This window comes from Spodoptera frugiperda, chromosome 25, assembly GCF_023101765.2.
Source record: "Spodoptera frugiperda isolate SF20-4 chromosome 25, AGI-APGP_CSIRO_Sfru_2.0, whole genome shotgun sequence".
Classification (NCBI taxonomy): Eukaryota; Metazoa; Arthropoda; class Insecta; order Lepidoptera; family Noctuidae; genus Spodoptera; species Spodoptera frugiperda.
The window spans coordinates 229,023-256,492 of NC_064236.1; the positions used below are offsets into that span (position 1 = coordinate 229,023).

Here is a 27,470-nt window from a genome sequence, read left to right on the forward strand (position 1 = left end):
GGCCGCGTGCCGCCGGCAGACCGGGCCTGCAGCCGGCGGACGCGGCTGCTTCGTAATAATTTTGCAAGGAAAATCAAGCAGCACGGTGAAAATTCTCAATATCAGGTATGAGTGAAAAATAAAACTGTAAAATGTCTAAAGCAAAAGAGAAGTTCAGACAGTTTTTTTTTTTATTTTACCTTGCTAATCCTTGGGTTAATTAATCTGCGTCGATACTAGAAAATCTAAGAAATAACCGTTGTCAAGTTTAAGGCAGCAGCACTTCACATCTATTCTATACCTCTTTATACATAGGTATTTAAATTAAGTGCGTTACAACGCGTTTTGCTTAATTTTCTACGGACACTGTTCACTATCACTTTGATTGCTACTTTATTTACTTTGCTTGATTTTCTGGCATGTAACTAAGTATTATAATTTTGCAATGTTTATAATGAAGACAGAGGTCCGAATGTCTCCGACCGCGACACAACGTCCACTAAAATTAGCCTTCAATCACCCCATTGTTATAGCAAAGTAGTTTATAATTCATGAATTTGCTACGTATACGATTACTAATAGAAATGAATTATAAGTAAGTCTACTCTTCCAATAATTCGCTTGGAACTGACGTCAAAACAGAACTTCCAGAAAATTACGATGTCGATTCAAACTGTTACTGTGCTGTGTAAGTATATCCTCCAGGAGAGCTGGTCCACGAATAGGACACGCATGACATCGATAGGTGATGTAATACCGGTTACTAGGAACCCGAGACATTTTGTATACATCTACAGGAGGTCTGCCACGAGTCCTAATCAGATTGCGATGAATGTCAGCAACAGATATGATAGGGGATGCGCGGTCTTCCTCGCCCCCTCATTTCACTCTTAATATACATAATAATCGAATGCGGAGAAGATACGTATACATTAAGCATTACATATGTGTACTAATAAATAGATTTTAATATCTAATTAAAAGCTACTAGCGTTGTTTGTTGTCTTGTACCTTCTTATTGTGAATGTTGGTGCAACAAAACCTTAAAACAAGCCCAGGAACTTGCCTGTCTCCACCAGATACTGTATCGAAGCTCAGTTCGTAATACGATTACTGCGGTGCAGACAGTTGCAGATGGTATAGGAATATCAAAGCACAAAGGAAGTCGCGACATTTTATTTTTCTATAATACGAACCGTAATATGTTTGTACGGGCAACCATAACAATCGATTTCAATAAGCTTAATTAAAAGATGACCATCGCGTACAGCATAAAGCATGAGCACAAAGCAAATAAGCAGGGAGGCAACTGCTTTGTACTTAACATCCCCTCGGGGTCCCGGCTGCATGCTGCCAATAAACTATTACGTAGGAATACGTACAAACCGCTGTTACTTCTTTAGAGAAGTACTATTAAGATTTTTATTTTTGAGATTCAGTTGTAGAATCATTCGAGAGCGCGGATTACCCTCAGTATTTTAGTAAGCGGGTACAATATTAATTTTAAAGCATTTTTACAAACATGCAAGCCTGTAGGCTAGTCATATTATTTTGATAGTCCTATTTAGGATTAAAGTTGGAAATGGGGTCTTGTAGATTGGAATTATTGAATGCAAAGTGGTTTTACACTATCAAGGAAAGATTATTTCAGTACAAATCCCAATGGCTAAGGAACATTTGCATATATTACCACCATCTACTTAAAAATGTGCTGCTTATTCCAATCACTTTGCTTAACCCAGTAGTCCAAGACATAACTTAAGCTTTTCCACTACAGACGTATAATTAACTTAGCTCTGGTGGAAACTAAGATATATTTTTTATATGGAAAGATGCCTGTTATGGCTGCGTGTTATGGATGTGTGCTGTGGATGCGTGCTGTGGATGGGTTGCAAAATTAAAAAATTGATCAATAAATATTGATTGACACGAGGTGCATTTGGAGCTGTGTTTATGCTATCGTGTACCAATACACTCTGTACCTAAGATTGTAACAAAATCTCAATCAGATCTCGAAGTCAGTCAGACATAATAAGTCTTGGTTAGAGGGACGATTCTGACGACAAAATGCGCTTCCTCGTATAGAAAATTAAAACTTCGTTAGATAAAAGTACTATCATCGCGTCTCGTTTTGGTTCAGTGTGAAAACTATTATTATTGTGAGAATGTGGTTTCAGGATAGTTTGTTTCAAATTATTGCTGTTCCGAAATCCGTCTTTACAGGTTTTAAACCCTCTAATATTGACTAGCCACTGATATGTTGTGCTTGTACTTGTGCTACTTAACAAGAATACGTTGTAACTTCACGTTATTTTTTATAATATTATAGTAATTGGGCGTTACGTTATCTTTATATATTTACGTCCGTGTCAAATATACTTCACGGCTGATACACACGGTAAAAACTGAGTTTCGAAATATTAAGAAATCTTCGTACCTTAACTACCCTCTGACCAGCTACGAAATCCTGCAGGAAGGTACCTATATTTTTCCTCGAATCACTCAAGTTAAACCTAGCCGGCCGCCATACTATTTCAAACTCCTTGTAACTTCAGGTTTCGAAGTCTATATTTAGAGATGAACTTTTCTTTCCAACGGAGAATCGATCATACGCGAGGCAAGACTGCAGCAGTCATTCGTATAGACCTTATAACCAATAAGGCAGCCACACACTGCCCAATATTAAGATTTGATTAAGTACGAAGCATTTGTAAACCGTAATGTGACCGTAACCGTTGCGTAAATTTATTAAATAAGATATTGCTGATATACTTAATAATATAATAACAATTACGACAGTACGAGCACATGATCTATCATAACAGTATAGCTCTCATAACAAGTGCAACTAGGAGAGCGAAAATAGCTGTGCTGTAGTCTAAGTATAGATTCAGGTGGCGTCGCTAGGTACTAACTAGTGGCGCTACAGCCTCATCGAGCATTGTTTAAGGGTTCCCGTCATCCCATAGCCCGCCGCATGTCGCCGTATCCACTTTTTCTGTTACGGCAAACAAGTTAGACAGGGGCTGATTCATTTTGTATCGGGAACTCATTTTATTTATAATGCCTACAAACTACTATCACTATAAAAGGAGCACTATACGCACTACGATTCGTTTCATATTAAAAGTTGTTACTGCCTAATTTAGTTTTGTTCAACGCTAAGTTTCGTCGATTTAGATCACCAATCTTTCAAATTCTTGATAGAACCACATTCGTAATAATTAGTTTTCTTAGAATCTATATAAAACTGGAAACCTGTGCGACTATTGAACCTCGATACCGGCCCGATCGGAACACTAGTCTTAGTCATAAGTGCAATTTGGTATTACAAACCAGCTCGAGTCAACGAAACGGCAAGTTTTTCACGCGTTGAGTAAGAGGCAGGAGCGCGACGCTAGCTCGCCGAGCTCTCCCACCTTTTACGTCGTCGGCACGTCTTGGTATATCTCCGCACCGAGGATATATCGAAAATGATAGCAATCATTTATGTATGTGATTCATTTATGAATTTAAAATATCGTATTACGAATTAATTAAAAAAATATAAATCAACTTGAATGATGTCTGACCTAATTGAACAGCTTATACAAACTTAAAGTTTTAATAACCAAGTTTAAATTGTACCTGATGTTGCCAAACCAATTAACTGGTATCAAGGGACATTCTCCCTTGACTCGGTACCTATTAATGTTATAATATTCAGTAATACCTTTCGCTGCTCACAACTAGTGAAGCTGAAGAAAATGAAGGTGTATCTCAATTAAATGACAAGTACGTGTATGTTCAATGAGGTGATCTAATGTGTCTGGCATATTTGTGTTGCGGGAAGGAAAATATGTCACAATACATTGTCGTTGCAAAACATTTGAAGGAAATGAAAGGCAACGGAGAGCGATGCTAATGAGGGCTCCCAGGTAATGATTTCCGTAGTGGTGAGCCGTACTGATCCCCATTTATATGAATGACTGTGTGAGCCATCGCACGTACAATAGTTAACATGTTAGCCGAAGTTCGCAGAGTCCTATGTAAAACGCATCATAAAATTGATTGATCTGATACGACTCGCACCAACAATACTGGAAAGCGTTTATCGTCGTTTATCATCACTATGCTTATGAATCATTAAATTTACGCAACCAATTTGATGTTTTTTTAACAGGTTTTTTTTTTAAACAATCATTAAATTTCGGGTACTCTATACGTATACTATAGCTCGCTACAAATATAGGTTTCAGCTCCATATATTTTTAGCATACTCCTTCAAAATTAATTTTTTAACGTAAAGCACGCTGATGAATACTGTTAAACGTCCCAATGCATAATTCATTAAAATCAATAGGTATTACGTATTTGGGAACAATGTAACAAATAGGTATCGTGTCAGGACAACCGCACGCTGTCATGTCGCCACAACGTACAACAGCTCGAGGCCCGTGTGACAGACCGCACAAAAGGACAACCGGCTTTCATACGCAACCTTTTTGTTCCTCCAGCGCAAAGAATCGTGTTAACAAACTATCAATACATGAATACCTGCAACGGGGGAGAAAAATATCGCAGTTTCTCTGTCATCATACGTGTGTGAGCACAAAAATAATTATCCATTAACGTCACATTCTCGCACCGAGCGATGGCCAGCATTAACTATAAGCAACCGATATCTGCGGAGCTAGACAATAATTACGCACGGACAGCCGTCAATCTCATCCGGTAACTCGCTTTGATAAATAATCATTGTTCGAGCCACATATCTGCATCGCGTGTCCGTCCCCACTTGAATTTTCACTGAAAACAGAGTAACGCTTCGGCAACGCGCGTTCGTCTAAGAAATTGGGTCGCATACCGTTGTGTAACGTCCCACAGATAGGACCACTACGGCTATTGTGTGCGAATTTTAATATCGAAAAATCCAGGACTTGCAGAAAATACGGCAACGTTAGTGAACCAGTTTGTATCCACATAGAAAGAGACTAGAAATCTAACAAGTCAGTAAGCTTGCAATCAGGTTGACCACTTTGACGAAAAACTTTTTTAGTCCAGTCAATTTAGGAATTCACCTCGGAATTCGAGAAACCCAGCTGTAATTTTGTATATACTTGTATATTGACACCCTAAAACTTGTCTCAAAACCTACATATGGTAGGGTGTAAGCAACTATTAAATTTTAAGGTCCAAAGGTCCCAAAAATCGTTTTTTTGCGCTTTTTTGGAAATATCTCATTTCCTATGGGTTTTTGGTATTTGCATTTAATACCAATATTGTAGAATACAAAATTCTCTACAACTTTTGTGTAAACTTTTTTTTATACGGTGAACCGTTTTCGAGATAGAGGGCGGAGAGAGCGCGATCACTGCATCTCTTCAAAAATTTTTTTTCGTCTAACCTTTCCGTGATGGTTGTCTATGGATAGGACATTAAAAAATACGTCATGGTTCCTAAAACCATTTTTCGTCAAAATCAATTGTTTGAAAGATAGACGCTTTCAAAGTGGAAAAATGAGGTCTATAGAATGTGTCCTGCCCTCTAACTTTTAAAATAAGTGAGTAAGAAAACTAAAAAAAAATATATGCTGTAGATTTTAATAGAAACTTTCAACGAAAATTGGTTTGAATGAGATATCATAATTAGTTTTTAAGAATTGATTAAAAGAATTGAGAAAGTGGAAAATTAAGTGTTTTTTTAAAATGTATCAATTCTTAAAAACTAATTATGATATCTCGTTCAAACCAATTTTCGTTGAAAGTTTCCATTAAAATCTACAGCATATATTTTTTTTAGTTTTCTTACTCACTTATTTTAAAAGTTAGAGGGCAGGACACATTCTATAGACCTCATTTTTCCACTTTGGAAGCGTCTATCTTTCAAACGATTGATTTTGACGAAAAATGGTTTGAGGAACCATGACGTATTTTTTAATGTCCTATCCATAGACAACCATCACGGATAGGTTAGACGAAAAAAAATTTTTTTGAAGAGATGCAGTGACCGCGCGCTCTCCGCCCTCTATCTCGAAAACGGTTCACCGTATAAAAAAAAGTTTAGACAAAAGTTGTAGAAAATTTTGTATTCCACAATATTGCTATTGAATACAACTACCAAAAACCCATAGGAAATGAGATATTTCGAAAAAACCGCAAAAAAACTATTTTTGGGCCCTTTGACCCTGAATTTTAAGGGTTGCTTACACCCTACCATATGTAGGTTTTGAGACAAGTTTTAGGGTGTCAATATACAAGTATATACAAAATTACAGCTGGGTATCTCGCATTCCGAGATTCTTACCTAATTTTGCCTTATTTGACTGGACTATTTGTAAAAAATACAGAATTTTTATAAGGTTTCATAGAAATATATAAAAAATGGGAAACCTTATCATATGGGAGCTCCCTGAAATATTTATTTTACTTCTTGGTTCGAAAAATCAAAGTGTAAATATTATAGCGGCTAAACCAGTTGTTTCTTTATTTTATGAGAAAATGAGCCACTGCCCCAGCCTGGTCACACAAAAACATACAAGCAGGACAACTTAGCAATAAATTACCGATTTTATCTTTTGAATATGAACCTTCTAAATCATTTCTTAGCTAACTTTATGCGGTCAAACTATTTAGATACGAACTCAAAGTTCAAAAGAATTACGCGGACTTAACCTTAATACCTCTGATTTTAGATTAATGTTTTTTTAAGGTACAGGTTATAGAATAGCCCCTGAAAAGAGGTAATCTTGCAGGAACCGACAACCTTAGCTCACTGCGGCGCCTCTTTGTCACAGATGTGTACCTTAGGCGATATGACGCGGGATACGTATTTTGTTATTCGAGACTGCCGCTCCCAAGTTTTGCGTTTACAGATATGGTCACGAACCTCACAGGTATCGTGATGTGTATGTACGTTTCATCTACTCGATGTTGTATTAGAGTAGACAGGAACATTCCTAATTAATAATTTGCCACAAGTAAGCAAAACAATCGCTCCATTTAAGTAATGAGACTGAAATATCACCTGCGTAACCAATATTGCAGATACGCTAATATATCAAAATGGCATGAGTTATTGTTACGGTATAGATGTCACGGCAGAACCTAATAGTTCATTTTTATTTATTTGCCATCCGAAATGAGATCGTTAAAACACGAACACACGGATGAACGGAAACAAACCGTATTCAAAGCAAGCGCCACCGCCACGACATGTCTGAATAGGGCACATGCCACTAGGAAACTATTATCTCTTCAACAGATACATGACTTCGAGACACACGTAACTTTGCACAGAATAGTGAATGGAAGTTTGCTGTGGAAAATCGGGCTACGGTCCGAGTCGTCCACTGTCAGGCAGAAGTTTAGCGCGGGCGAGTGCTGCCGGCGGCGACACCTACCTTATACATGTGCGACACTACGACACCTACAAACTTCGTGTTACTCTTCCTCTTTGTCTTTTTCTCTTTAATGCAGTTTTCGTAACTTTTCGCCGAGGCTTCATCCTCCTATTGCATCGACGTTTTTAAAAAAGTGCAACTAATGACGTCGATACTTGGTTCCAAAATAAATATGATGAGCATTACCACTTCATTGCTGGTTGACAGTACGTACAACGAATGTGCTTCAGAAATAACGAAGTTTTATTCAGTTTATACAAAGCTAATTGGAAAGGTGGTTATCGAGGAATAATGTTTTGTTAAAATATAAAAATTGGTTCACAAAATAATACAGTCACAATCTGTAGCGAGTCACTATGTCCTACAATGTTGTTGTCGTTGTAATGCTGTTTCGAATCTAACTTTGGGTATGGTAGAGCCTATTTTTATACAGAACTTGTATGGCGGCGCTCGACCGGGAGTGGTATTACCCCCTGAAACTGAATATATCAGCTTTCGGGGAGAATGGTTCCCTTATACTGTGTGGACTAATACATGGGAATACGAAATATTCTTCTAATAGTAAATTAACAAAGAACATGACTTGTTGACAATCTGACACTATGTAAAGAGCGCGCAACCATCTGTACATAAAGTGGTAAATAATACATGTGATTTGAGTAATGGGTGTCTATATAAAACGAAACTTCTCTAAAAAACTAAATTCTTTTAAACTTGCACAAATCTAAATTGTTAAAACCACGATTAAACATCGCCGGTGTTTAATGGACATTTTCTTTTCCGTACCGCGCAAGTTGACTTTTCATTACAGTGCACTGGCTCAGTTTGCATTCGATGTTTCAGAGTTACAACAAAACTGTAAAGTCGAATAGGTGCTGAAGTCTAACGGACGGAGAGCAAACTTTAATACAATGCTGGAGCCTGGAACTCGAAGCATTGTCATACGTAGTTTGTCTGTTAGATAATACATTTCGAGCATGTAGGCAAGCTTTGTACAACATTTATACTTTACAGATAGTGTATATGGCCGTCGATGGATTCCTCTTCTTCTGGCCTCTTCCTTCACTTCAAACCTCGAAATTCTCAATTAGTTTAAAGGAAAAAATAAATTTAGGTTAAACCCGTTGTATGTCGGAACGCAGAGCTATGCGAGACACAATGTGTCTCATATACCGACAGACTATCGGTTAAGTTACTTAATTTTTCATTTTTCGATATAAACCACGTTTTGTACAAATATGTTACAATGGCGTCCCCACCAGTGAACCTCAGGGTGCAGCAGAGAAGTGTTACAGTATGTACGCATTAAATAAGTTTCTAGCAATTCAGTATATATAACTTTACTTTTAGACAACACAGGTAATTCATTCTTTTCCAATGTTGCTGTAAGAAGTTGAACAAAATGATTGTGTTCGCTAGGTGGCATTACCACCGCGTAAGGTCGTGTTCGTTCAATCATTACTACTGTGAAAAATGTAAAATATCAATAGCTAGACATTATAGTCTCGTTTTTAGCCTTCGCGTATGGGACCGTAAAAAACCTTTACTGACTGAATTCTGGATTAAAACATGAAATAATAAAGCAGAATAAAGAAGACAATATTTTTCATAATCTTTACTATCATATTAACTCCATAACAACAAGTAGTAAGTCGTCCCTTACAGATATAAAACGGAATGGAAAAGAAAAGTCTTCAGGTATTACACAGGACAGTAAATATATCCCAGTGGCAGTACGCAAAAGTGAAACTGGTAATAATAGCGGTTTTCAAGTCAAGGATCTTGTATATGTAACACTCTATATTATAAAGCTGAAACGTCAAAAAAGGAAACTTATTTATTATCGATGTAATTTATGAAAATTAACCTTGTTTTATAATATTGCATTTCGGCGTATGATTTCAACACACGTTTCCGTTGTGCAGGGAGGAATATAGAAAACTAGTAAGCTAGTATAAGTATAATACTTATATCTTAATATTCCTGGAAGATTGGGACCTAATGCGGTAACGTTTCAATAATGAACGTCGTAATTGTCCCGACTTTAGTTGGTGTTACCAATAAACCCATGTACTACACTAAAAGTAGAGTACATAAAAAACGTCTTAGCTTCATGATGGTTTCAATGTGTAGCAAACTGGATCTATACGTAAAATCGTGCGCATATTGCCCTTAGATGGCGCTACAAGGAGACTCACCGTAGATCCTGCAGCAGTGCCTCCCCCTGTGCGATGGTGGCTGCGCAAGCGTCGAGACTGGCGCCGCGGTGTTGCGCGCATTGGTCTAATGCACGTCGCGCAGCCTCCGGCGTGTCGTCCGATGCGCACACGCCACCGCCACTTCGCAACGTTTCCAACCATTGCAGCAGCTAATACAAATATTGCGATTACTTTGCGCACTTTAGGTTTTATTTTCATCGTAAAACCTAACATAACATAGTAAATTTGTCATTTAAAGTTTTCATTACGGACTCAAACCGATATCGTGATCAGTGATGATGATTGAACAGTGAGTTTATGATAAAAGGGAAACCTTGTCTCAAGTGGATATTCTTGGCAACAGTTAGCATACAAACTGCGGTGAAAGTGTAAGCTTATGGCCAAATTGTCAGGTGGCAAGGTTTAGCGCCTGGAACCTGGCAGCCATCCAGGTGGCATCCTCGTGTCTTTGTTTGTTTACTGCTTGAACTACGCAAGTATTATGCAGAATTGTATGTAACTATGTACTACGTATTTGGTAAGCTAATACAAGCCTAAATTGATCTATTTCACTTAGCAGTTCTACAAAAGTTATACTAGACTTATGAACCACTTTAACCTTTGCTTTAAATAACAAAATGAAGTTCAAGTTCTAACAATTTTGTTTAGTTCTGCATCTTGACCTCTTGTTGCAAACCAAAGATAACAATAAGATTGAAACATTAACTGAATTAAACGCCTATGTACATTAGTAGCTGTTTGTCCGGTTGCAAATGAGATATCCTAATAGTACAAGTGTGTTCCAAGACGTAGGTAACTAATCGCGGGTGCTGTACACATTAATATTCTCTTTGTTTATAAGCCCCACATTTATTGCAAGAGTTCAAAATTCATATTTCTTACAAGGTTGTTGCAACTGAGTTAGACCGGAATTTAGAGTTTTATTTTGAGACAAGTTAAAAAACTGTTTATTTCTAAAATATGTATCGATATGGTATCGAGTAATGTATTTACCTCTTTCTCGTGCGTATAGAGCAGCACGGCGAGGTCCAGGCGCCGCCGCCTCCTGTCGACCCTTGCCGCGAAGGCGGCGACGTGCGCCTCCAGCTCGCGCGCCACGCCCAGCACCTCCTCGGGGTCGCACTCGCCGGAGCGCGCCAACTCCTCCGCGCCCGCCAGCAGCTTCTCCGCGTTCGTGTATGTGTTCTGTCGGGAGAGAACTATTCATTACTATACTATAAACAGTAATGTCTTAATGCGAATGTTAAATTAAAGGTTTCCCGGGAATAGTACTAATTACAGAATTGAACATTTTAATACTTAAGCTTAATAATAGTACGGGTTATTAATAACATCTGTGAAACAATAAAAGATTAATGAGTTGTAATGAATGAATAGGAACAAACTTACTTGAGCCACATTTTCGAAATGTTCATGAGATTTCTGATAAACCCTAGCTTTATGGAGATTCCTTCCTATTCCAGTATTCTTTTGCAAGAACACTTCACCATGATTTGCCAGCCAATCGAGCACCTGTAACAAAGCCGACCCGTCAAGTAACACACACCACCACGGACAATGAAGGTTTTCCCGCCACCAGCAGCGCTAGAATAACTCAAGGTCTATGGAACAATAGAATACTCTGTACAACGTAAAGTCATTACGCCGATGGGACAATCAACTATTATAGTAAATGGGAGCATTCAGTATTCATATTATAATCGTGACCCAACACTTAATGGCTATGCACTCATTGGAAACCAAACATTATACACTTGGGAGCAAAAAAAAACAGACACTAGTGAATTTAATATTTGTTATTTCTAGATAAATATTTTCTATTACTAGTATTTTAGTAAATAGTAATTCCTGTACGCCATTAGAAAGGCAAATTACCTTTAAAGTGAGGGTATATAGCATCGATGTGTTACTCCACATTAAGGGCAGAGACTTTCAGACAACACATTAGAAAGTTGCTGTACTTGCTGTCAATATGCTATTTTTTAACATTAGTTTGAGTTATATATTAATTGATTATATTGTATGCATTACTTTCAACTGTAGAATGTTCAAAGTGGCGAAACCGGTAAGTCTTTTCAGGTATACCTATTTAAATTAGCTATTATATTTACACGATTTTTTTAAAGCTGGGTCTTAGTAGTAACTACGTTTGTATTAATGAATAATCCGCTAAATGGAAAGCATCTAGAAGCTAGGACAAATTTACCATTGGTTACCCTGTTAAGAAAGAGAGGGAGTTTTTGTCCACTTTTCCCTAATGTTGATGTCACATATTGTGCTTTGACAGTATTTACTTTTTGTATACCTTTAGATTTTTTTAAAAACTGAAAAACGCAGTAGTACTTATAAAACTACTATGTTTAATAAATAATAACTCTGAACGGACTAAGTTTTGGAACCTGGCGTCATAGTAACTTTTATTCAGCTCAAAACTACCTATCCAATGGTGTAAGACTACTCTATCACTATTTTAAAATGATTAAAATAGTGATAGAGTAGAGGGTTCTTTTAAGTCTATGCTGTTTACTGGATTATAAAATGTTTGTTGTTTGTTCATCTTTGCATTGAGTGGTTGTGGTTTGCATCAGTGTTTCAGCAACCATCTTTTGTAACGGCATATATTACCAATAAATTAAATACTTCTAACAAAAACTATTTATCGACACATGAATAAAGGCAATGCCAGGGCTTCCGTTTCTTTGCTACTAAGTTTAAACATTTTACTTAGGAGCATAGAAATGGAATGATGATGTACATATATAATTTTACCCATTTAAAAGTGTTTTGTCTACTCACCTGCCTACAATCTTCTTTATACAAAAGCAAGGCGAGTCTCTGATGCAGCTTGAGCCTGGCTTGGTGGTACCTGGCCTCGAGCGCCCTGTGGTGGCCCAGTATCTGGTGTATGACGGCCAGCACGTGGTTCGCGCCGGAGCTGTAGTCCGCGGCCGGGTCGCCGCCGCTGCTGCCGGCACTGCTCACTGTGCCGTCGTTCTGGTCACACGGAATGGGATTCACATATTAATAACAATAGTTGTTTTGTTATAATTACGTTTATAATCATCAACACGTTCATAGACTGGTACAGATTCATCATCATTAGACTGTTATAGGAAATATATAACGATAGCAGGCAGCAGATAGATTGAAATGTCATTGGCACTAATTGGCGCCAGAATGTAAATCCGTAGGCTACAGTTTATCTCGGAAAGATGTAAAAAGGAAAAAAAATATACCAGGCTAAAAACAATTACAACACTTTGTGAATCAATTGAGAGCTGCACACGAACTGAGAACGGCCCACTCACCATATCAGCAGGATCCGTTTGATGGCACACTTGGACGAGGTGATCCAGCTGGTACAACAACTTCTTACTCGTAGAGTGAACCTGAAACAAAAAAAGAAAATTTTAAGAAGACATTCCAACCATGGTCAATGTAATGTCATACAAATGTCTCTTACGTACTGAGTAGATAAGTAATTACTTACTTATTAGTAAGTGTTGAGCTACTTCCAAGTGAGTTACATCAGTTTATCCAAAAACCTTATCTAAATATACAGGGTGTCCCTGAAGTCGACGTCCAACAGGCACCAGATGATCGGCAAGGTTCCAAATGTTATCAGAAAAATATAAAAAAAATTCTAAGTCCTACAGTTTTTAAATTACAGTGACTTATGTGTTATCCACGAAAAAGTACACCCTGTGCCAGTCTTTTGACTCTTGTTGCTACAAATCTTTATTTTTTCGTCTTCAGTCTTCCTTACATTATCCTGAATAGTGCTCCAGTAATATGGAATCATAAATTCTCACCCAACTGCTTTAGATTGGAAAACATTGTTAGTTTTAGAGGAACCAAATATTCTGAATAAAATTTTCACCTTACTTTACGTGACTGTACTGAATAAATTATGTATGGCGCTAGTAGTGGCAAATTTCACCAAAGTTGGCGCATTTAATAAGAATTATAAAATGGTATAGCACTTTGCAAATTATTTCTTAAATTCGACACAAAAAAAGATTTTTCAACGAAACTCCGTTTCGATGAATTTATTTGAACTTACTAAAAATTCTTCTAGTGTACTCAAATCATACGTTATAACCTCGTATGCACTAGACAGCACTTTGCACGCTATTTGTTATCATCATGTTGAAAATCAGCGAGGATCTCTTGTTAAACAACATTGTCTGTTTACCCGTGATTTCGCTTGCAGCATTCGTCATTGCACTGGTGTTGTGCATCTCGAACCATCGTACCCGGGCTTCGGCATTTTAGCTGAGCACTGGCTTTTTTGTACCGTGTTGATTATTTATTTTTTGCTTTACCTGCAATTCCTTGTAACGGTGCAAATAACTCTTTCTCGACAAACTGAAGAATATTTGATGCTACATCCCGCATTTGATCACAAGGCATGAACACGTAACTTAATCGGAGGATTTAACCATTTCTTTTTTTTAGATGGGGATATGATGAGTAATTGTGCGTAAGGGCTCATGTACACCATACCACTACCGCGTCGATATGCTGTGTACATGAATCTGCCGCGTCCGTTCCTTTTGATTTTACTACACATTTGATAATGTGTTTGATGCATTATGAACATCATATTGCAATCATTCAATATTATTTAGTGAAACATGATACATAACATCAGTTCCTCTAGTAAGTCTAGTAATATTGCCGACGAATGCTGCAAGCGAAATCATGAGTAGACAATGTTGTTTGACAAGAAATCCTCGCTGATTTTCAACATGATGATAACAAATAGCGTGCAAAGTGCTGTCTAGTGCATACGAGGTTATAACGTATGATTTGAGTACACTAGAAGAATTTTTAGTAAGTTCAAATAAATTCATCGAAACGGAGTTTCGTTGAAAAATCTTTTTTTGTGTCGAATTTAAGAAATAATTTGCAAAGTGCTATACCATTTTATAATCCTTATTAAATGCGCCAACTTTGGTGAAATTTGCCACTACTAGCGCCATACATAATTTTTTCAGTACAGTCACTTAAAGTAAGGTGAAAATTTTATTCAGAATATTTGGTTCCTCTAAAACTAACAATGTTTTCCAATCTAAAGCAGTTGGGTGAGAATTTATGATTCCATATTACTGGAGTACTATTCAGGATAATGTAAGGAAGACTACAGACGAAAAAATAAGGAATTGTAGCAACAAGAGTCAAAAGACTGGCACAGGGTGTACTTTTTCGTGGGTAACACATAAGTCACTGTAATTTAAAAAACTGTAGGATTTTGAATTTTTTTATATTTTTCTGAATTGGAACCTTGCCGATCATCTGGTGCCCGTTGGACGTCGATTTCAGGGACACCCTGTATATCTATACTATAATAATCTATACTAATATAGAGTTTGTTTGTTTGTTTGTTTGAACGCGGTAATCTCCGGAACTACTGGTCCGAATTAAATAATTCTTTTTGTGTTGGATAGTCCATTTATCGAGGAAGGCTATAGGCTATAAAACATCACGCTATGACCAATAGGAGCCGAACAGAGCGGGTGAAACCGCGCGGAAGTAGCTAGTGTAATTATAAATATTCTTAAACCGGTATCTCACCTCTGTATAGGCTTGGCACATGTGTTCGTAAAGCTGGCGATGTCTTTGCGCGTGTTGTTCTAACGCGCGGGGGTCGTTGCAGGGCGCGCCACCCTGGCCCGTGGCCAGCTGCAGCGCCACCGCGCACTGCGCGCCCCAGCCGCCGACCGCTGATACATACGCCTCGGCTTTGTGGTGAAACACCACTGATAGTGATAGCACCGCGGAACGCTCTTCCAAGCCTGCAGAATACAAGTGATGATGTCAGGATAAAGTCAAGTGGGGTATGCTTAGACATGAGCATAAAGCCACCTAGCTACATTCAGGAACAGCATTAACTTTCGTCATATTAAAAGAATGTGAAAATGTGATGTTTTAAGAAAGTAATTATATGTAGTGAAGAGATGGGTGACAATAAAACCAAAGACTTGCTAGGCGTGGCAGAATCCTGTCGTGTACCATTTCATTGTATTGTCCGCCATTTTCAGAAATGAAAGCCATTCTAAAGTCAAGTTATGAAAAGTGTTGGTAGGAGGACACTCACCAGCCGACAGTTGTTTATAAGCCCGTTCGAGTCGATGCGCAAGCGCAGAGATCTCGGACTCGGCGTAGTGTCGCTTGTCCGCGAGACGACGAGCCGCCGTCGTCACTCGGGCGACACTCGGCCGGCCACCACCAGTACATGCTGCTGCAAACCTGGACAAACGGAATTACACCACATCTACAAGATGAACATAGGCCGTTCAAGAAGTCATACGTTTTAGGATGTGCATCAAAAGTATATTTTGTAAATATAAGTAATAAAATAATGACTAAAGAAAGTTAAGCAATTCTTATCGTCAGGGCACTCTAAAACCATTACATAGAACTACCACTACACGTCCGACCAAAAACATGTGAACAAATAGAAGGTTTGTGCCAAAACCAAAGATTACCTGGCGTGTTCCTCCTGCAGCCGTTTAGCGGCCGCGCACGACCGGCCTATCTCCACGTAAGTCGCCAAGAATGCGGTGCGGTGATTCACGATCCATTCCAACATCTGCGAAGTTCATTTTTGTTATTATTATGATCATTTGTTCAGTCACTTGCGAGCTGTCTTGATTAATGTTAGTGCCTTAAAATTAGTAAAATTTACAAAATTATGCTTTGGAGGGTTTGATGGTATTGTAAGCTGCACCATTCAATAGGTATAAAAGACAGGTAAAAGGTAAGATTGTGTACCAGCCTTTCAGTAATATTTGCATTAAGCGCTCTAACATTATACAGCAACTATCATTAGCTTCAGTCTCAATACACTACGGTACCGACCTTCTCACAATCCTGCTCGAAGAGGCGCAGCTGGAAGCACTGGTCGAGCTGCATCTTCTTGTGCTGCCAGAGTTTGTGCGCGTGCGCGTGTGCCGAGCGCACGGCGGAGAGTTGCGCGCGCACAGCCCCGGGCGAGCCGCAGTGAAACGCGGCCTCGCCACCGCTACCGCTCGCCTCAGAGCACACCGCTTCCGCTGCCTCCAAACGCTGCAGGACCCTCTCGCCTAAACAAATAATACATTTCAATGCTAAACTCAATATTGTTACATTATAAAAATATTGTTGTTATAGTTAAAGTACACAAGTTCCTAATTCAAAACGAATGGTTACGTGATTGCCTACTGTGTCACATACAGAGTGGCACCCAGTATGTTCCTCCCATCGTCGACAGCTTTTATGAGTTCTATACATTTTATCCAGATTTAAAGACAAACAGGAAGCGAAGACGATTAGGTAAAGACGTAACGTAATAAGTTCTGAAACAAGCCGGTGTCTACGGTAACTATTGTAGTTTCTAATAACAACGACGAACGGAAAACCAATAAACTGTTCGATGTACATCCAGCCAAGTTATGTGGTATGGCTAGACAAAGAAATAAAGATTGATTTAGTACAGAGATATAACTACTGGTTAACTACAGAGCTGACAAGATAAGACTTCGTTAAAAACATACAAGTCAGTGCAACAATAGCTAATGTCGCGATACTAAATCGATCTTTATTTTCTTACCTGCATACTAGAAAACTCGTCTGACTGTACTTCAATTCAAACGATTCTGTTACCGTTGCCACATCACGTTTCTCTTTATATTTACTCGGCACAAATATTTCTTGTTCGCTCTATATCAGATCAAATAGAAACAACTAGGTGTCACCATTTTCTATCAACTATCCGTCAAATATGTTGGTCGCATCAATAATAGACTATTATGTCTATAGATAATTACCACTGCCAATGTTATGACATATTGTCTTTGTTTTCAATATGAACGAGTTGGTGATACTACAGTACAGACGTAACTGTAGCCGCATCGTGCACAAATGACTTAGTCGTCACAACAGTTCCCCATCTTTAAACTTAACCATACTCTTATTGTATGTTGTCTTGTTCACCATGTAAGTACATGATGTTTAACGTCGAGTTATTGAAGCGGCAAGATATTACAGTGGATTTCGTAATACTTATTATGTACGAAGTCAACAAATAAAGAAACATTGCAATAAGACTCTTACCATGTTGCTAGCCTTCCTATTCCGACTTTTAACTAATAACTCACAGATCAATTTGCCCATGCGACACTAGTGCAGCCAGACATATATAGCTAATGTTAGAAATTAGTGAAGCTCATTATTCATGCAAATGAGAACATTTTATTGTTACAATTTGTACACGACAGTTTGAGCAACCAGCCGTCGCGGTGTGATGTTGTGCACAAAGAATGCTGAGAATTTGTAATCTTTCGTGGCGGTCTACAATTCTAGATGGCCAAACTGAATAGTGTTTCGTGATAGACTTCGCACCAATCACCATTAGGCTCAGTCTAGAAACTAGAAAGTGCAGTGCAATATAACAGAGAAGGCACACACAATATAACCGCTCCACCTAGCACAACATTTCATACCAGTCTGTTCGCCGCACCACAAACAATCGAAACACATCACTGGCACGTCAAGTACATAACACGACACCCTACAGCGAGTGGCGCGTGCGCACACAATCCGCACTGAAACCTGCGGTTATACAACAACGGCCTGCCTGCCCTCCGTTCAACCGTGACGCTAAACGTAAATGAATCAAAAATAAATAGACATCCAATTCCGCAATTTACGTTTTCTAATGCACTTCATTATGTGCATGCTTTAACGTATATATGGATACATACACTTAATTGTACGGGTGATTATTATTAACGCATTCATCATTAACTATTTACTGTCGATTGCAATTATCTTTTCAAATTACATTCAAGTAGTAAAGTAGTAATTGGTAAGTAATACGGTATTATGTATAGTCTTGAAAATGTAGAACAAATGTACAGTCAGTCAGTATTATAAACATGTTAATTAAACTTCTACAACTAAGTTTTAAAGGAAGAAAGTACCTTGACCCTCCAATTCGTCGACGGGAACTTTGGACAGTCGCTTGCTGATATCGGCGTGCGCGTCGATGGCTCTCCTTGCGCCCGTGACATCATCGGCGAAGTCTGCCCTCGCAACATCCTCCTGCAGGTCATCTAGCCTGTCCAGCAGCTCACCAGCTTGCCACATCAGCTCTTCCAAAGCCTATAAATATATATCTCATGTAAACTACACTAAAATTACCAAAAGAGGGGTTTTTAAGAGTTAACAATCAACTGCAACAAAGTAAAGGTCCCACAGAAATGAACTTATTACGTGTGACTTCTTCACTGACTGAAAAGAGGTACCCAACTAACAATGGGCAGGCGGTGCATTATGCGCGTCCCGCGTGCTCCGCTGCGAGGAGTGGTGGCGAGTGCAATGGATGCCAGCAACAATTCACTAGACTCCACCTTTCTACGAAGATTACATGTTTACAGTTTGTATCATTACAACAGCATTCCCTTTACAGCCGCTGTCTGTACAGCATCAGGTGATGTTTCACGTCTCACTTATTTTTCCAGGTTGTACTCTTCACTTAAAGGAAACATAATTACGATTTGTGTATTTATACACGCGCACCCAAACAGTTTCAGTAACGCGATGACGATGACGTCACCAGCGTCTGAGTGTGCGGCACGTATGGCGCATACGGAAAGGTGTGGGCAATATGGGAAGTACGATAACATTACTCACTATATTAAACAACGAATTCCTGTAACTGAAAAATTTAGACTTACGATGTATGACTATACTCACCAATCTGAGATCTATCCATTGCGCGTGATCATATTGCAGAGTACCTTCTAAATCCGGCGTGAGTTGCGAACTATCTATTACTTTAGGCAGTGCTTCTAAGCTAATCATTGTTGTCTGGAAACAAATTGTCGTTTTAATAAAATACCCAAATGCAAGAAATGCATAAGATCTCTAAGGATCAAGACTTACCTCGAACTTGTACTTATGTGCTCCTATGGTTGTGCGTTGCTTTTGCCAAAAATTGTCAGGTTTTACTACCAGTGCCTGATGGACGGATGAAGGGAAGTGTTCTTGCAGAACTTTTAAGATAGGTTTTATTGCTGCCCATGCTGAACCTCTCATATCAATCAATATCGTGAATCCATGTGATCTCACCGAATCACTACAACAATAAAAAAAATAATTCTTGGTAGGTACATAGATTATATGAAAATAAACGATTCTTAATATGCATCTGTTCTCTGGATGAATGGGGCATGATGAAGAGTAACAATGCAATTCGTTCAAAGAATGGTATACAGAACAAAGTAAATCACAAATTTAGTGGAAAATGTAGTAACCACAGCAAGCTACATACTGTACACAATTACTATGAAGTTGAGTAGTGTTTTGAGAGAGCTATTGTTCAAGCATCATGTTGTCTGAAAATTTACCCTCCATATGCCATTCAAAGGGGCAGATCGGTGTCAAATGCACCATTGATACTTGTAGCAGTATGAAGATATTTTTAAAATTACTTTTTGTAATTGACATCATTTCTATAAAATAGGAATGTTCCACCCACTCTGGTTCAAGTTGAGTTCAAGTTTGGTTGACCTAAACCAGGCAGGCGACCTGGGTGCCTACTCCGGTTCTCAAATCCGAAGTCTTGTTTAATTTTCGGCCGTAGGTTGTATTGATTTATTAATGAAACTACTTAAAATAACGTTTTATTTTTAATTTCAAATCAAAACCTTTTTATTTATCTTCATTTCATTCGTTCATTTTGGTTCACAAAGATAAAGAGATAAAGATAAAGAGAGAGAAAGGTTCGTAATAAATGGAACTGTAGTACGAAATTTGCGAAGTTTCGGACGAAACTTCTTTTTTCGTTGAATTAGAGTAGACCCCCAGGTGTTGTAAAACTATAATAAGAATTATAAATATGTATATAAGTTTACATAACCTTTTCTACCTGGCATAGAAGAGAAGTATCAAACACCTAGAGTCACCTATACACCTACATAGAGAACTGTTTTCATAACAACACAATAAAAAATACACATACAAACTTACCTAGGTATACTGATTAAATAGTGCAGCAAACGCCTATAGTCATCTGGCGCGACTCTGTCTCGCCGGGAGTTCGCTGGGAACCATATGATAGGGCCACCGCGGCGGTCGCGACCTCCTGTCAGGGCCGCCACCCGCTCCTGGAGTAGCGGGAGCACGTCCAGAGCGCGCGCCCCAGCCTCCATCGCTACCCCTGTTCAATGACCACTCTGAAGATGCCTGTTGAAGCACAAAAACAAAAATTACTATTAGAAAGGACATTCAAATCAAATTATTATGCAATACTGACAAAACATAATGAGCAATAATAATCTTGGGATTCTTCATTTTGAAGAATATTTAGTCAGCAGGATAAGTCACCTACTGTTCATAATATTCAATTTGCTAAATCATGTTCACTTGGCACAAAGAGCAAGCATTATCCTTGCATAAACTTCACAAGAGTTTGCAATGAAACTTGGCTATCAAGATGATAATTTCAATGGCATTGACATTTACAAGGCAAATTATTTCCACACATCAACATGATACTAGAATGGTCAACCAATATACATCAAGAGTTGATTATAAATTCTATACTTATCCTCACATGCCGACTGCTAGGTCTTCAATGTTACCATAGCCATGTTAGTATTTGTTTTTTTAAACAAAACATGTGGCAGTTATGATTGGCTTGGAGTACATATGGAAAGCACATGAGTAATAACTACCTTAGAATTAATAGTAATAAAGATAGTCAAAATTAAATAACTTTTTGTAATGACTATTTGGGGATTCTCTGTTATTTCCAAGCAGCACAGAGAGTTTGAAATTAAGTTCTTAAAATATTGTTAAAAAAAGAATATGTACATAATATGTCTACAATAAGTGAATTTCTAATCATGGAAACAAATCTTTGTTCACAAACTTGATGAATTAATGAAATATTACTTGTTTGTACTTGAATACTGTGCAGTATCGTGTAATGGATACAATTTATGATGTAATTATTAAAGTAATGAGGATGCACTTCCATTCTGTTGACCTCACTATCAGGAAGAAACTATGATTCCTTCCAATTGTAATACCTACTTATAAAAGTGTAATTAGCGGGCCAAATATGCTTATCAAATAAATAATTAAGTAAATTTAAATAGTTGACCTACAATGACTCATGGCCTTACACCGTGATAAGTGTAACAAAATTGTAACTTGCAAGGCTTAATGTACCTTGAGCATAAAGTTTATACAATAAATTTACAGTAACATTGCAATTAAGTATTTCATTTCACTCATAAATAAAATTCTTAAGGAATTCGCACTAAGGATGTGTTTCTTGTTATTAATAAAAACTAAAACATTTTAATTATATTGTAAGTAATACTATAACAAAATATAAATTATTATAACAATGAAACTGTTTTTGCTGTGACATACTATTGCTAAACAATCATAAATCTGCGGATAGTTTGGACAATTTCTATTTATTTTAAAGATAAATCATATTATTCTGTTGTTAAAGAGATATCTAAACAAAAGGCGAAACATGAATTACTGCCACACACTGAACTAGTGCAATAGTAATACAACATCAGTAGAATAACATCACTGAACACACCACCTATTGAAATTAATTATCCAATCAAACTATGTTTACCAGCAATGTTTCTTTCAACAAGTAATTGATGACACCAACATGTATCATATTACTTTGAGGTTTCTCATACTAGCATCAACTTCAATAAAGATGCATCACATTTTGCACATATCATTCAGGTATAAACGACTAATTAATCTGTTACTAACTATCAACAAATTCTAGCCCTGATAACATATAATTCAAATTGGCAAACGAAAAAAACTTACGTTCTTTGTAAAGCTTACGTGCAACGCCAAGAGTCGCGTTGCTTGTATTGTGTAAATTTATAAGAGAACATGCTAAAATTATCGTCCAATACTTCTCAAATGATTCGGATCTAAACAAATGTTGTATCACCACTGCTTTGTTGCATTTATTCTACAGTTTTATTAAACTATGATGACAAATTGTTGCAGATATTATATAGCTAGCTATGTCACAACAAATAACCTCAGCCATCAATTTGAACTAACCGTGGTGACTCAAAGCTGCTCATTAGTCAGGTATAAAAGGTTCGGCACGCATTATTGTCACTGTTGTTTTGTTGATTATAACATTCGTAAAAAATATATTCATTACTGTCCTAAATCTTATTAAAAACACACAAGCTGTATGAAAATGACAAACTGAGGGACACCAACCACCACAATGGCGCGCCAGGGCTGTTCAAACTTCAAAAAACCGGTAATTCGTAACGGATTTACACTCATACAAAAAAAAATTGAATAAGAATATAATTAAAGGATTAAATAAATCATATTTATCACATGAATTTCATATTGTAAAGGTAAGCCGTTCAGATGTTTTGTTGGAGAGTCTAAGTATACATAATTATTATTTTATATACGTTCTTTTTCACAAAATTAAAATTTAAAATCATTCCGTCATTCGATTGTAGTGCTGAACAGTACTGAACATTGCAGAAGGATTATACTAATCGATTTATTAGGTATCGACTACAAATAATATATTCTATTATATAAAAATAAGTCGGGTTTTCTTTCGTGACGCTATAACTCCAGAACGTACGAACCGATTTTCACGGTTTTGTCTTCGTTGGAAAGGTCTCCTGAGGCTCCATGAGAGCAAAGAAAATTCAGGAAAATTAAGAGAAAAGCAGGAGAATCATTAGTGGCGAAACGGAGTTCGCCGAGTTTGCTAGTTTTTAATAAAAAAAAAAATAACATGAGGCCCATTTAAAATGTATATATCGAAAGTATTTCTGGAGAGTTACACACGATGAGCGGCATTTTGGAAGATGGCAATGGTGTAGGTAACCATATTAGTATGTCCACAAAGACAGTATTTTATCCTACACTCTTTTTACTGTCGTTCGTACAGAATTTATGCTTCACATCTAATATAAATGTCACCGCGGTATAGATTGGAGACTGGATATAGACTGACTGTAATGACGATTTTTGCCTGTTGAGTTACATGCACAACGACATGTAGGTAAAGGTGGATAATCCGGGGTAGAAGGCAGGAAAACCAGGGCTTAAGATTTATACCCGGCAGACTCAGAAAATGAGATGTGACCTGATGAATAACTAACCGTTGCTTATTGCCACAGAGGCAGTGGAGCGGGTCAATCAATTTACATACCTTGGGAGCGTCATGTCAGAAACTGAGGGGAGTGAGGAGGACACCCAGCTTGTGGATCCAACGTCAAATCCCACCGCAGATTGTAATAGACATCTCCCACCAAATTCAAGTCTCCGTCAATTGATGCTTGCCTTGCATTCTCGGTATTTTTTGACCCAAGGCAGCCTTTTACTTAGACCTGTTGAAGAGATGCGTAATAGCACCATCGACCGCCAAATTGAACGCCGCATGTGGGGAAGAATTGACCACATATTGAAGAAGAAATAAATTTCTTTTTTTGTTAAAAGTAACTAGGTGATTTGTCAGTCTGTCTGTCAGTAAAGTTAGGTGCTTGCCAAAGTGTAGGGTGTAGTGTGGTTCCATCCACATCCTTAAACAAGTCGTGAAGACGAATCCTTCGGCTGCAAGCATGGCCGTCCTCGGCAAATCTGGTGGTGTACTATGATGGTGGAAACGTCGAGTAACGGCATGGTGTGGAGTGATGGGAAGTGGGAAGCTCAAGGCTGACTGACATGGAGGACCTCTGTGGTAACTTTCTCCACCATCTAGTGAACATAGGACCTGTCAATTTAATCAAAGTTCAGTTAACAACGGAAATAACGGACTAAGGATAGCATCATACATTTTCTACGAATGTAACCATAATCTAAAAAATATATAAAATGATGGGCTGATTTCACAGTAAATCTAGTTGATGGATAATTTAGATTTGATTTATAATTTTTGGCTGTCCACGAAACACGAGTTGGGATCGATGATGACGAAGGCAGCCTGGTTCTAAAAGATGTAGGTACTCTCAGGACTCGGCTGCTGTGATAAGAATTTGTGTCATGTGGGTTGAGAGCAGACGCTAGTGATTTGGAGGATACAACGCAGCTTATGATCAAGGAGTTTCATGTTCCTTGTGCAACACTGTTGTGCGTTTTTAGGTTGTTTTTGTACTCGTACGTCTTAAGCATATGTGGGATGCGTAAATAATGGTATAATAATGATTAGGATGTAAAGTTTATTGCCGACAATAAATATTATTTTAGAAATTGAAACGTTATCAGTATAAAATTATGATGGTGATCGAGTAGCGACTGCGGACTGGAAGACTTAGCGAGGTCAAACCTTTCACTAGGTGGACAATGATATCGACAGATTCGCAGAGAGCCAGTGGATGTAGGTGGCGCGTTGTCGTTCAACGTGCGGGACTATAAGAGGCATTGTGTGTTTTGTTCAGTAGTAGATGTCTTCTGGCTAATGATGATGATGAAGTGTAAAATTACAAGTAATATAAAAATCACTCCAGTTTTTTTCTTGATGCGTGTCGCTCATACAAAAACCGACAAAAGTGTTTAAAATTTTTGTTAAGAGTAGTTAATACATCACTGGCTCTTGTTTACGGTTAACGCAAAAAACCGGAACTAACGTCACTTCTCTAGTCCGAGTGTTTATTGATTTTTTGACATTACATACTGCAAACTTGGTTTAAATTTGGACGGATTTGTAATAAATTATATCCAACAGATTATGTCTGAAACAATCACAATGCGGTTACAAGTGCGTCAGGTATATTGATATAAATGTTATAAAACGTACACGTTAATATATAAAACAGTTGCATTACATATTATAGTATATGCAATATACACAGTGAAAATCTATTAGCGAAAAAAATATTTATAAATTGTTTAATTTCTGCTCAGATTTTTGTGTTTTATAAAATTTAAAAAAAGCTTTTGCGAAGTGAACTGTTGACCTAATTATTGAGGGGACTTCGTGGGGATAGATTGGACACAAACAAAATGAAGATTATTGATTTATTCTTGACCATAGTAAAACTCCTGTGGATACCCACTGACCAATAAGTGTTTGTAAATATATACTAAATCTGTAATAAGCTGAGAAAAATGAGAAGACTCATTCAACAAAATAAATGATGCATTGTTTGAGTCCTTACACCTATACATCAATTCTCTTATTTAATAATAAATTACTTTTAAAGGTGTTATACTATGAAGCTTGCTCATTCATGTTATTTGCCCTGCAACTGAATAGCTAGTATGTTTATTTGTAATGCGATTGTAATATTTGCATTATGTAAATTATTATTTTAAGTGTAGTTTTAAAAAAAGATATACTCCATGATGACGTTGCAGAAGTAATCAGTTACCACCATGGCTCAAAGGATGCAGGTGCCGGAGTTGAGATGTATGGAACCGGAGAACTATAAGAAATATTTCCGAGCGCTATGTTGGAGTGGTACCAAGTAAGTACATTGCATTTAGATATTAGACTCATTTAGGCATAAAGATGTGAATCTAGCAATAAATATATTTGTTGCGGAGGTGGTCATTGTAAGGAATAACATGTAGGACATATAAATGGTAAACATAAGTAAATAGGGTAAAAAATCAAACTACACATACAAACTATTAATTACCTTCAGAAAACAATTTGTATCTCATTTGTTTTGGTATTTTTTTTAATAGAAATATACATCAATATGTTGACTAATACTTAATTTCAAGTTGACCAAATTACTGCCAAAATTTAACAATAATTATACCATAACTTGTTCTTGGAACTTTGAGTAAGGCAAATCACCTCTTACTTTGAAAGAAGAAATGAAATTCATTTAGCTCAAAAGAATTTAATTAAATTTCAAAACAAAAGACTAAAACTTAGTGTTCTTCTTTATGAAACATACTGTTGAAGAAGTCGTGGCAGGCATAACTTATGATTATTATTTCTTGTAAACCATTATAACTTATAGGAAGGAAAGGCGATCCCACAAAAGGATTGGAAAGAAAGAAAAGCTCCGGCGATTAAAAGCAGCCAATGCTTTAGCTGTTTGCTATGCTCCGGCACTCCTGGGCAATCCATCTCAATTTGCTGTATATGCCAATGTGCGTAAATCCATCCTTGCTCGTTGGAGACATCTCCATGGCACAGTCAACGAGTTGTCTGATGACAGTGATACTGAGGATGCAACACCACCACAAACAAACAAAATACCAAAGGTAACTAGGATAACTTAGAACCGTTTATACAAGATTTTATTAATACAGTAGGCTAGCTATGTTCCTATCTAATTAAAAACTTTCCTTTACAGATTACAGGAATAGGGCTTCGTTCAGTCTTCTCCTTGATAGCACAGGCGCGCTTCACGAATGCGCAATTTTGTGAACAGGCCCTTATTGCTTTACTGGACGTGCTGCAGGGACATGCGCCGGAAGAACTGGCGCAGGAGCCAACGGACGTAAGATTTTCAAAAATTTTAGCAGTTTTAGGGCATGCACCTGTGAACCTCACATGTAAATATAATAAAAGATACACAAATGCTATTTTCAATTCCTGTGTTGTTCAGATTAGGTAAAGTTAGGTAGTTTAGGTAAAACAAAAATAAAATGAATTGATTGTAATCTGATTTAAAGATACTTTAAATTAGACATATCTATACATATAATAAAATCGTAGAAAAGTGCTGTCTGTACATTGAAAATAAAAATAAAAAAAATAGCAGGGGTTATTGTTATGTCGATGTCGAACCCAAAAATGTAATTAACTTTTTTTTTGTCTGTTTGTCTGTTTGTCTGTTTATCTGTTTGTCTGTTTGTCTGTTTGTCTGTTTGTCTGTTCGTCTGTGCGCGCTAATCTCAGAAACGGC

At 37.5% G+C, this 27,470-nt stretch overlaps 2 protein-coding genes across 18 annotated transcripts in view; one reads left to right on the forward strand and one right to left on the reverse strand.

Moving 5' to 3' along the window:
• Positions 1–22,868, reverse strand: part of LOC118282267 (kalirin) — a 164,673-nt gene extending 141,805 nt beyond the window's left edge. For 5 of the 6 annotated variants that reach the window (XR_007707087.1, XM_035603282.2, XM_035603274.2 and 2 more), the window contains exons 1-14: positions 22,684–22,868; positions 20,596–20,811; positions 19,510–19,702; positions 19,321–19,434; positions 18,546–18,726; positions 16,444–16,667; positions 16,071–16,174; positions 15,680–15,831; positions 15,157–15,377; positions 12,888–12,968; positions 12,376–12,573; positions 10,969–11,091; positions 10,573–10,764; positions 9,559–9,728 (exon numbers count right to left, since the gene is read on the reverse strand). Coding sequence is in view for 5 of the 6 variants with exons in the window: in XM_035603282.2 (XP_035459175.2) it covers positions 9,559–9,728; positions 10,573–10,764; positions 10,969–11,091; positions 12,376–12,573; positions 12,888–12,968; positions 15,157–15,377; positions 15,680–15,831; positions 16,071–16,174; positions 16,444–16,667; positions 18,546–18,726; positions 19,321–19,434; positions 19,510–19,702; positions 20,596–20,777 (2,135 nt within the window). In the remaining variant the exon portion in view is untranslated. Of the gene's footprint in view, positions 1–9,558; positions 9,729–10,572; positions 10,765–10,968; positions 11,092–12,375; positions 12,574–12,887; positions 12,969–15,156; positions 15,378–15,679; positions 15,832–16,070; positions 16,175–16,443; positions 16,668–18,545; positions 18,727–19,320; positions 19,435–19,509; positions 19,703–20,595; positions 20,812–22,437; positions 22,460–22,683 lie in introns of those variants that run through there. The other variant, XM_035603266.2, reaches the window with a different exon arrangement.
• Positions 22,869–25,241: 2,373 nt separating this feature from the next.
• LOC118264320 (E3 ubiquitin-protein ligase MYCBP2) overlaps positions 25,242–27,470 on the forward strand; it is a 120,470-nt gene continuing 118,241 nt past the window's right edge. For all 12 annotated transcript variants that reach the window (XM_035576822.2, XM_050704288.1, XM_050704290.1 and 9 more), the window contains exons 1-4: positions 25,242–25,369; positions 25,960–26,069; positions 26,577–26,823; positions 26,916–27,062. In XM_035576822.2, the coding sequence (XP_035432715.2) occupies positions 25,978–26,069; positions 26,577–26,823; positions 26,916–27,062 (486 nt within the window). In that variant the 5' untranslated portion in view covers positions 25,242–25,369; positions 25,960–25,977. The remainder of the gene's footprint in view (positions 25,370–25,959; positions 26,070–26,576; positions 26,824–26,915; positions 27,063–27,470) is intronic.